The following is a 12,037-nucleotide window of genomic DNA, read 5'->3' on the forward strand; positions in this document are numbered from 1 at the left end:
TTAGCGTTGTTTTGAATTGTTGCTATATTCTTTATGTTAGGCTATCAACATTATGATTTTACTGCCTAAGCAAACTATAAGAAGTTCTTATATGGATACAAATGACTTGTTCATTTAGATTAATTTCTCCCTGTTTTGCCTTGTGCTCTTAGACATGTTTTGGGTTTGTAAGTTTCTCCCTGAATTTGCAAGACAATTTGCTTATTTCTTATTTTGTCTTCTCCAAGTTTTTCTGTTCTTTCTTTTTTGACCATTTTTGGTTAGATTGTGTTTGTCAACAGCTCTGTGGTTGAGAACGATTTGTTAGTCTTAAACAAAAAACTTTTTTTTTTTTGTTGTTGTTTTTTACAAGTTGCAAACTCTACTTTTCTCTAATGTGAAAATAGATATGTCAAAAGCTGCTGACTTGTGATGAATACGTTTGTGGGAGTTTGGCGATATGTCAATTCAGTGTTGATGATGATTTCTTCCTGTTCACCTCACAATTTACATTTTGGAATGTCAATATCTGGCTCCTCTTCATCGGAATGGTGAAATTAACTGCCCATCTCACGTTTTCCTCATTATTCCTCTCAATTTCACGCTGTCTTTTTTTTATTTTTTTTATTTTAGTGGGTGGCGACTCACAATCGCTGGCTCTTTCCATTAAAATGATATACTCGCATGCTTTTCAGGTGGGCAGCTCTAGGCTGTTGAAAATGAACCTCTTCTTTTTCTTGGTTTGGTTAAAATTATGCTCAAAATTATAATGTTAGGAGATTTTTTATACAATGGCGTATTGATAATTTATGTTTTTTTAACCGTTGAATCTCCGTATTTTTTAATTTTTATTTGATTTTATGCAGATTTAACAGATAAAAAATTATCTATCAATATGTTGGCGTATCGGAGAATGTCTCATTTTTAGGTTTCTGGCAAAAAATAGTTATTTACTTCCATTTCATTATCTGCTTCACATGAATCCTTATAAACTAGTTAAAGCAAAAGGAGATGTGTAAACTTGTGTTGGGTTCTGTCTTTCTGTTCTGTCGGAAACATTCTTGGACTCGTTTTTTTTCTTTTACAACTCTCTTGTTTATTAAAGGACATGAAAAGAAGGGATTTTGTTCTCAAAATTCTAGGGTATCCTTTTTCAATATTAGCCCTTTTAATAAAGTGATTTGAGGTATCTCAAACTATTGAGCAAGGTGGAGAGAGAGACGAAATAGTTACCAATAACCCAAGAGTGATAGAACAAAGCAACAAAAGGGAACTTAAAAAAGAGAATAACAATTAAAAAGAAAGGAAATAATATTAAGGGGCATATAATAGTTGTGGTCCAATTGTATCCGCGTTTGCCCGGAAATAAATGTTTTCAAGACGTTTCTTGTTTTTGGGCACCTCCATTTCAGCCAATCAAGAAGCGGGGAAGGGAAATCATGTGGTGCATGTGGTGAGTCGAAAAAAGGCTAAAAATAAAAGTATCAAAGAGACTTTTGACAATTAGGCTGTCATTAAGAGCGTGACGAAGGTTACTACTATAATCCCCTGATCAATAACCATGCAAATGAAGTTGGGAATTTTTTTGTCTTTTTGCTAGGGGTTCAATGTTACCTATTTCTTTGGCCAAAAATTAAGAACCCCATTATTTGTTAGCTTAAAACCATATTGTTTTGCGCCCCAAAACGCGAACACACACGTTTTGACACGCCCACCATATTACTGTCATTATTTTTGCATCGCATTTTCTGGTTTTGATTTGTTTGGTTTGAAAAATGGAATATTGATGAAACATATGACACAAATACAGGACGGCTTAATTTTGTGCATGCTTTTGGCGTTTGCTTTTTATGCCCATGTTTATCCATCTATTCAAATTATAGGTCTTTATCCCATTTTTGAAGCTTCTTTCTTTCTATGGCAGGTATTTAGTAGACCCACATGGTAGGGCACGACCCATTTTTGAAGCTGATTTTTTTCTACTTTTGGCTGTTACTGGAAGACCCACGTGGTAGGCCACACGTTACAAAACACAGGATAAAAGAGGCAAGGGCAAAAAAGAAAAGAAACGAAAAGCCTTCTGTTCTTTTTTAATGGTAAATTTTTTCTGAGATTTTTTAAAATAATTATGGTTTAAGGTCTTAGTTAGGGTTAGGGGTGTTCACGGATTGTACTGCACGGATTAGGGGTTAATCTGCAATCCAATTCGTTTATGCAGATTGAAAAAATCTCAATCCGTTACCAATTCGTGAAACTCCTAATTTAATCCAATCTATTTATGCGGATTAGAAAAATCTCAATCCATTAACATTCGTGAAACTTCCAATTTAATCTAATCTAAATTCTGCGGATTTACGGATTGAACTATGTTTTTTTCGATATTATCATAAAATTCAATTCAAAATTAAACACAAACATAATATAAAATTAAATTTAAATGCATTGAACTAACAAAGTGGACGGAAGAATTAAGAGAGGGTGTAGCGGCAGGACTGATTAGGTTCTATTTTGTTCTACTAAAAATTTAAAATGAGTTGGACTTGAGCTTTATATTTAGATCTGCCGTATAACATTGGAGCTTTTCTCTTTTCCAATGCATAATACATAGAAATAATTATGTATATATACAATTAAAAAATCTCTTTTATATATTATTAAAAGTATATAAAAATATATATAGTTTATATAATTCGGATGGGTGAATTATGCGGTTTGAGAAATGCTCAATGTGCAATATTAACGGATTGAGAAAATCTCAATCCGTTACCAATCTATATTTTTTTTAATCCAATCCAATCTGCCGATTGGATTGATCAATTATGCAGATTGGACGGATTGACAGATTCAATGAACAACTCTAGTTAGGGTTTTGTTGATATTCAAATTCGACATAACTCCACGTGCGGCTGTGCACGATGGTCGGAGCTCTTGCTCCGCCTCTCCAAATTAGGTTTCTTGGTACATCGCGTTCTGGTTCGGGTGGTGTCACTTAACCTGGTTTGTAATGAGAAAGTAAATAATCTCAAAGTGAGAAAGATACCAGTGAAGTGTCTCCTAATGTCACTTCGATGCTCAAGTCAACTTATTATGCGATTAATGGAGAGGTAAAGATTAAGTAGGGAATTTGTTCTTACCTCAATAAATGCATGATATGGTATTAATAGTGCATTGTTGGACCGGCAACCCACCCAATTGTACGGTTGTTTTTTTTTTTTTTTTTTTTTTTTTTTTTTTTGATCCATCAATGGAGGGTGGTGATGGTTCCAAGTAATCAAGAGTTCTCCTTTGAGAGAATAGTTCTTTGCTCGGGGGTGAATTTATACTTAAGTGGAATGCTGTTCGAGGTATTCACTCAGAGAAGAAGGCATCAATTAGCAGTCAGGAATATTGTGAATGCTTTCATGCAGATTTGGGTGTTAGAAATGAATGTTCTAAAAATTTAGGGAACTAGGGACAATAAATTGAGGTAAGGACAACAACTTTGGAGTCACATAGTTGGGGTATTTAATTAATTTTTTTTAAAAAAGGGAAGTGAATATAAGAGGACTTCCAGTTGTATTATCTTTCTTGGATTCTGTATCAGCAGTGAGACTAGGAAAACCCATATCTTAACTGAATTACTCTTGTATTGTGTAAAGCACTAATTGGGTAGTTAGTATAGGCCCATGATTAGTTATATCATAGTTTACTTATATATCAGAAACAAAAAATACTAATAAAAGGGTAATCTTTAGATATTTTCAGGAAATGAAAGAATCTGAGCAGTTTTTAACAATCAAGGGGTTTGGGAAGCACGTTTCAACAGTCACCAATAATAGAAAGTTTTGGCCTTTATTACCTCAACTCTCTTATGATTAAATTTTGCTGCTTATAAGCTAATAACTGAAATAGATTAAGCTCACTAGTCAGCATTTCAGCCAATTAGAATCGCACTCATTACTTAAATAGAAGAAAGTTACTACAATAAGATCTTGAAGATAAATATCGCTGATAAAATAGATCAACATATATTGTCTATTTACAAAGTGACGACATAGATGAATTTGTCTGATCTTGTGGGTAGTTATTATGGTAAACTTCCCATTTACAAGACACAACATAGATAAATTTGTCTATTTACAACTGACAGCTAGTAAAAAAGATTATTATTATTATTATTATTATTATTATTATTATTGTTTTTTGTCTTCTGCAAATCGACCAAACAATATGAGAAAGATTAAAGCCATCATTTACTTCTTTCTTTTTAAAATTTTAGACACTACCAGTATAAATTCTTTAGCTAGATTCTTGCCAAGGGAAATGAAATGGCTCTTTCTTTAGGGAAAATTACTTGCACTTTTACTTTTTTTTTATTATTATTATTATCATAAAATCCGTGTGAGCGAGAGGATTGATATGGGGTTGACGAAAGAGGCAGGGGGGACTTTATTGGGGTTTTTTTTTTTTTTTTTTTTTTAATGCTAAATTATCTCCTATAATATATTAGGAAGACAAATGGGGAAAGAAAAATGCTAGCAAAACTTTAAAGACAATCACAAGCCCTTGAAAGTTGGAAGATGACTCAGATTTCTTCGTAATCAATTTGACACAACCTCCCAACTGTGAGGACAGCGACTTGAGCTATTCAAGTTTGAATAAGCTCGTCACATGCTTCTTATGCTTTCAATGAACTTAAATGTAAAGCACGTGATAAAGACAAACTTATCACTACTACTACCACTACTACATATTTCTAATCAAAATAGAAAGTTTGTAAATCTAGCAAGATATATTAACTTGTTCAGAATATTCAATACTATAAAGTTTGTAACTCCCAAACTTATTGTTATTAATTGATTTTTATTTAGAATATTTTGTAAGTTGTTTTCCCCTAAACAATTGTTACAACGCCAATGACTGTATTTGGTGCAATAAAATAGTCAATTGACCATTACCGGATGCACATGCATAATGTTACAAGCTTAGCATCAATGTTAAGCAGCTCGAGTTCCACATGGCTGTTCCTTTGTTTTCTCTATTTTCTACATAATAAAAAAAGGGATAAATTTTATTTTTGCCTCTCGAACTTTGGTATCTTTATCATTTTGTCCATCAAACTTTAAAAATTTATCTGTGCACCCTATGTACTTTGAAACGTTATTAATTTTACCCCTTATGTTTATTTGACTAACAAATTTGATAACGTACGTGACAATTATTGAATGAGTAATTTAATGAATTATTTACATAAATGCTCCCTGAAATATGTATCATATTTCAAAATATCCCCTCCTCTCTATCAAAACACATCAAAATGCCCCTAATTTTTTGAAAACACAATAAAATAACAGTTTTATTAATGCGGCATATCATTAAAAATTAATTAGACATTAAATTCTAATTGAATCATTAAAAGATTAAATATTAAAAAATATAAAAATGCTCCACTTCAAAAAATTTAAAAAACCCAAAAGAAAAGAGGGAAAAAATTAAAAAATTTCACCTCAAAGTATAAATTAAAACAAAATTTTTCAATCTAAAGAGGAATAAGGTTTTTCAATGTTTGAAGAGGAAGAAGTTTTTCTAATATTTTTTTTTTGAAATTTTAGTGGCATGCTCATCAGCTAATTTTTTTAAAAGAATTTGAAAAACCCAAAAGACAATTCAAAAATCAAAAAATTCCTTTTAAGGAAAAATGTGGTTTGATGGGCGCTTACAGAGTTTAAGAGGAATAAGGTTTTTCAAAAAAAAAAAAAAAAATTCTTCTTCTCTTTTGCTTTTTTATTTTTGAAGTTAATTTATTTAATTTTTGAGTTTTTTGAAGTGAAGTATTTTTATTTTTATATTTATTATTATTTTTCAATATTTAATTACTTTTATTGATTAAATTAGAATTTAATGTCTAATTCATTTTTAATGACATGCCCCATTAATAAAATTGTTATTTTATTATGTTTTTCATAGATTAAGAACATTTTGATGTGTTTTGATAGAGAGAGGGTATTTTGAAATATGATACATACTTCAGGGAGCATTTATACAAATAATTCATTAAACTACCCCTCTAATAATTGGCACGACATCAAATCCGTTAGTCAAATAAATAGAAGGGGCAAAGTTAATAACGTTTCATAGTTCAGAGGATGTGTAGATAAATTTTCAAAATTCAAGGAACAAAGTGACCAAGAGAGCAAAGTTTAAGGACAAAAATAAAATTATTCTAAACAAATAATTCCATATTTTTAACCTGAGTTTTTTTTTTTTTTTTTTTTTTTTTTTTTAGGGCTTTTTAACATGAGTTGTATAGGAAGAATCTTACTATCTCTTCTTTCTTTCTTTCCTTCCTTCTCCTCCTCCTCCTCCTCTCATTTCATGTTAAATTAAAAATGACCAACTTTAAGGAAGAACATGATTTCTCATTTTTTGAATTCTCCACTTACATTTAACTTTATAGTCTAATTCTATACTATTTTGTTTAACTTACAGGGAAAAAAAAAGATTTGGAATTCTTAATGAATAGGGCTCTTTATAGCAAAGTCACTTATTTATGTCTTATATTGGCTTATATCATAAAAAAATATCATAAAAATCTCAGGCCATGTCATAATATCATATTTGGAAAAGACAAAATATACGCTTAAGATGTTGTCAATATCCGTTATGATACCACATAGTATTCAACATGACATTGATCCTGATATTGCCTAGAACTAATCTTGTTCATCGGTCGGTGACCGATGATTTTTGTCAATCGGTTTTAATTCTTAAAAAATTAAAAACCGACGATCAACTGATAAAAGGCAAAATCAAAAGATCAGTGAATGATTTTCGTCAGTTCGATTTTGGTGGTTACTGACACCGATGAACAACAGTTATAGAGGGCGGAAAAAGGAGAAAATGGCAGCAACACTAGGCTTCGACAAAGGAGAAGAAAAAGAAAAGAATAAGGAGGAGGAAGAAGATGAAGAGTCAATGTCTATCTTTGATGGTTAGGGTTTTATGTATTTAGATCAAGATATCTTTACTAATTAGGTGTCATTATGACCTTTTACTTCATCTTTATTAATAGAATGACAATTTTTAATTTAGTAGAGTGACGTAAATAATATTTTTACCAGTTTTGGTCTTTTCAAAATTTGTTCAAAAGCCCATTCTTTTGGACTTGGGCCTAGTTTCTCGTACGCACTTTATAGGGCTTTGGCAAATGAATGAAAGAAAAGGAAAAATAAAACGGAAAGAGTAGAAAATACGCCGTATAAAAAGCTTAAAAAAGTATTTAGGTTAATTTTTAGTTATAAAAATTAGTATGTCATAATTTATTAAGTTATGGTGCATAACTAGATAAGTTATGGATATACTTATCAAGTTATGGTTCATAACTAGACAAGTTATAAACAAAAATCGTGAATTATGGACAATAACTTGTCAAGTTATGGTTCATAATCAAATAAATTATAGACGTAAATAATAATTTAACCTATTTATTAACTTATGTAAACTATTGACCTATTAATTTTAATTCATCTCAAGTCATGGCATATTTCTCTCTTTCTCCCTAAATAAAATTAAATAAAAACATAGAGGACTTAAGACAGTCGCTGGTGGAAACGACCATCAGACCTTCAATATCGACGACTTGGTTTCGTGGTCGAGGCCATCAATATCGAGGGGAGATTTAGATCTTCATGCGCTTGAAGGAGATCTCACCAGCGATGTCTTCTGTGCAACCTCGCCCTTCAAGTGATAGTAGGATAGCGAGAGGTGCAACCTAAAAGTCTCGACGACAGCGGGAGAGCAAAAGGCTAACTTCCGGTCAAGCAAAGACAATGACGATGAAGAAGTTGTAGAGGCGGCCTCTGTTGTTAGAGATTGGGGAAGCCTGTGATGCTATAACTTCGTAGCATATATTCCACACGTTCGACTGAAGAGGCAGTTTGTGGGAGACAGGGCGGCAACAAGCAATGCGAAGGCGGCAGCGAGCAACGTGACAGGTCGTTGCCCTCATTTGGAAAGTTATATGTCGTTTGCCTTATATGTTTGAACTTAAATTTTGTTTAAACTGTATTCAAATCAGCAAACCAATGTCACATTAGTAAATTGGGGTTGAGGGTAATATGATCTTCATAAAAAGTATAAAGTTTTATTGTGCTATATTTTCCAATAGTTGTGCAGCTGATGGCCTTGCATTAAAATGTAAAGAGTTTTATATTTATGCCACTGAACTTTAATATGATTTATTTTTTCTGTTGAACTTAGTTGCATCGATCTTAAGTTTACAGTTTTGTATGCTACAAATGAAAAGATGACTATCGTTTGAATGGCATTTTTGAGGAGAGAATTACCATTTATTCTTGATTGATACCCTTTTAACTAATATAGTTATTTGACTAAAATGATTCAATCAAGAGGAAGGGATAAAAACCTATACTCGTGTACTTTAAGGGAATATTTGTCACTTTTTTCCTTTTTATATGAGAAAAAAGGAGACAAATATCTCTTAGAATGCATCGATCTTTAATTTTTATCCCTTATTTTTTATTAACATCTTTCAACCAAAGAACTATATTAATCAAAAGAATATTAATTAAGAGTAAAAGATAAAAATCTTGAACCCTACACTTTTGGGGCATGTTTACTTTCCATCAAAGGGAAATGAATGATTCACTTTTCCATCTAATAATGTGTTTACTTACAAAATTAGTAAGAGAGATTTAGTGGACCCTACCATATATGGGGAATGAGTAAAAAGAATGGCAATCTTTGTACCTCCTTTAATATTGTTCCTTGCTAAAAGAATGAATACTAAATTTACCCTTAATGAATGACTCGTATTCATAACATTGTTATTCCTAATTTTAATAAACATAAGAAAGAGAATGAGTTGTTTTTAATTACATCATCTAATAAGTAAACACTTGAAATAAAATGAATGATGTTTAATCCTATTATTTACTTTTATTTTCAATCTCATTACGTTTTTCATTATATTTCTTTACTGTTTGATAAACACTCTTTTTTATTCCTTTCAAATTTCTTCGGTGACGTATTGGGCCTTGAGAGTTTAAATTTGGGCTTGCTAGAAAGTTGAAACATGGGCTCATGAAAACAAAATAAATAAAAGTGTATGAATGAGAATTTTTATTTTTTATTTTTAATTCATAATTTTTTTAATTAAATAATTATATTAATAAAAAAATATTTATTAAAAATAAAAAAAATAAATATTTAAACTCATACACGAGATAAATTGTCCGTTCTTTCCAAACAAAGTATCCAATTCAAAAGAACGGGGACAGCAACTCGGTTGCTACTAGAATCTGAGGTAAAACATCGGAGGGTCACATTAGCAGGAAAAAAAAAAAACAGAAAAGAAAAGAAAAAAAGGTCAACTACTTTCTCGCAAATGGCATCATACTTGTAGAAAATTACGACTCTACCACTCAATTTGAACATTTTTGAAAAAAGAAAGCGCAAAGGTCAGAAGTCACTCATAGATTATCATTTTCAAACCTCAGAGAGATTGATTCGTGTCGGAAGGTCATGTTTTTCACGGCCATGTCTAAACTAAACCTTCAGGTTCTCTCTCTCTCTCTCTCTCTCTCTCAGAGACTTTACTAAGTGAAATTGTCGGTGTTGCTTAACAGTTCAAAATATTTTCAACTAGCAGGAAAAAAGTTCCTTGCTTCTTTGTTTCTGAATGCTGACCTTGGAGTCAGAGGAACATTTTTTTTTTCCTTTTTTTCGTTTTTTTTTTTTGTCTTTTGTCTTTTTTCCTTTTTAGTGTTTTTTGGTTAAAATTTTGTTCCGGGTATGAAAGGATAAAGTGGTTAAGATTCAAAGAACATGCAACGATGCAAATAGTGAGTACAAAATGGAAAAGGTTGGTTATAGTTTTGGAATGTGAGGCCTGATCAAGATTTGGTGTCATAAATATAAATCCTGATTTGGGTTTTGCGTATATATACATAATAGGGGTTGTTTTTTTTTTAATGAAACTCAGAAAAAATTTTAACTTTGAGTTGTACTTGTTTTGTAAAATTTAAGTTTAAATTCGAGTTTGTAGTTAAACTCGAGTTCATAAACTCGAACTTAAGTTAATGAACAGTATTTTTTCTATTCTTAAAAATATCGTAACTTTTTCGTTTTAATTCTGATTAAGATGATTTTTTTTCTATACATTCATAACGAAAAGACGAATAAAATCCAACCATATACCATATTAAAATTTTTCATCACTATTGAGTTTTTATTAAAATACTATTTAAAGACAAATTTAAGTTTTGATCCACTCAAACATAAATTCAAAAAGATTCTCAATTCAAATCATAACTCAAATGTGCACATCCAAGTTACAACTTCAACTCAAACTGAGGATTTTGCGCCCGACTATTATTCAGACTGAGGATTTTTTTTTTTTTAACTGTTGGTGCAAATTACATTTGCATTATTATGTATGCATTCCCATGTAAATGTGCAAATGTAGAAATCAGGCAAATAATTTCCACGAAGTTTTCCTGTATTTGAAATCACTTGTAGATATTAATTCGGTTAGTGAATTTTACTGTGTGAGTACACAACTTGATGTGTACAAGCAAACAACTATAAGCCCACAGTAACATGCCTTAGATTAAGTTATTGGACCACCCTAAATTTTAGGTTTTTCTCCATAAAGCTCTTGTTTATGGAGGTCTCCATTTATTTTCTTCTAACTGCTAAAAATGGAAGTGGAGAAAAAGAATGTGAGTATATGCATTCAAATGCTTATATATTGGTACAAATCACTATGTTTGTGGCTTTAATGTTGTGTGTTGGTGAACCAAATTAAGAATCTGGTAACTTTTATTCATGTCAAATCCGATGTTTGTATCCACGGAAACTTGATCTTGTTTTTAAGTCTTGACATCTGCTTAAACATGCCATTCATTCATTGCACCATTTCAGCAAAATGCTCAGGGTAATTTACAAAGCTTGGAGAATACAATCAAGCAGCGTGAGGATAACCTCACGTTTCTCACGGCTCAGACAAATCACTTAGATGAATCTATACTTGATTTGCAAGGTACTTTATTTTCCCCCTTTATTTACCTTTTTCATCTGTTCAATTTCAGAATTAAGTCACGATGCATACAATCACTTAGATTTTGTTACTGTAAAGAAAACATCGGTTTCATGTTTCATGTTCATGTTTCGTCTATCTAAAGCTACATGCCATAGCATTACAGTTGGACATCGAAGTGTTAATAGAACAGATGATGTTACTGTCATTATACCACTTTCTTTTCTACTAGATTATGTTACTGTCAAATTCTTCTCTGCCAAACTTGTATTCAGTGAGTCTTGGAAAGTACCATTCAGCAAATGGAACAGGAACAGAAAGTGAAAGTGGTCTGTCTTGGACTGAGGAGGATACCATAGAACAGATATTGAAGCAAGAAAACTCTGCAGCCAGCGTATTGTGCCGGCTGAATTCTCAGCAATCATCAATTCAGGGACTGGATTTGGCATTTACCAAGGATGTCTTAGGAATTGTTGCTACTCTTGCCAGAGTTGGAGAAGACAACCTTAGCAGGTTAACATTTTCTGTCGCCCTATTTGTTTTTCCATCCATTGAACATATTTTGGAGAGAACTTAACTTTTCTTGTCTAGAAGAAAACGGAAAAGAAGAAAGATTATGAATTGCGGAATGATTACTAACAAATTCTTTTGCGACTTCTTGCTTCTTTGCTGTTCTGAATTAGGCTTTTGTCAGAGTACTTGGGAATGCAAACCATGCTGGCTATTGTTTGTAGAACATATGAAGGTGTTAAGGCTCTGGAGAAGTATGATGAGGAAGGCAATATAAACAGCACTTCTTCTCTACATGGGGCTGGATCTTCAGCGGGAAAAAGAATAAACGGACGTTTTCTTGTCATATGTCTTGAAGATTTGAGGCAATTAATTAATACACTCCTTTTGTCTTGAATCTGAATGTTTAATTTCCTATGATGTTCATAAGTTATATCTTTTGCCATTTTGTTTTCAGGCAATATGTTGGTGAGTTTGCAGATAATGATCCACAAAGGAAACTCGCTCTTC

The 12,037-nt window shown here is 31.8% G+C and overlaps 1 protein-coding gene across 3 annotated transcripts in view; it reads left to right on the forward strand.

The window, feature by feature from the left end:
* The first annotated feature begins 9,243 nt into the window (after window positions 1–9,243).
* Window positions 9,244–12,037, forward strand: part of LOC21406256 (protein DEFECTIVE IN MERISTEM SILENCING 3) — a 3,566-nt gene continuing 772 nt past the window's right edge. Inside the window, exons 1-5 of one of the 3 annotated variants that reach the window (XM_024168382.1) lie at window positions 9,244–9,537; window positions 10,903–11,020; window positions 11,293–11,530; window positions 11,701–11,892; window positions 11,985–12,037. The exon at window positions 11,985–12,037 is cut by the window's right edge and continues 298 nt beyond it. In XM_024168382.1, coding sequence (XP_024024150.1) covers window positions 9,502–9,537; window positions 10,903–11,020; window positions 11,293–11,530; window positions 11,701–11,892; window positions 11,985–12,037 — 637 coding nt within the window. In that variant the 5' untranslated portion in view covers window positions 9,244–9,501. The remainder of the gene's footprint in view (window positions 9,538–10,902; window positions 11,021–11,292; window positions 11,531–11,700; window positions 11,893–11,984) is intronic. The other 2 variants (XM_024168383.1, XM_024168384.1) reach the window with 2 other exon arrangements.

The sequence above is a fragment of the Morus notabilis genome, unplaced genomic scaffold, assembly GCF_000414095.1.
Source record: "Morus notabilis unplaced genomic scaffold, ASM41409v2 Scaffold404, whole genome shotgun sequence".
Classification (NCBI taxonomy): domain Eukaryota; kingdom Viridiplantae; phylum Streptophyta; class Magnoliopsida; order Rosales; family Moraceae; genus Morus; species Morus notabilis.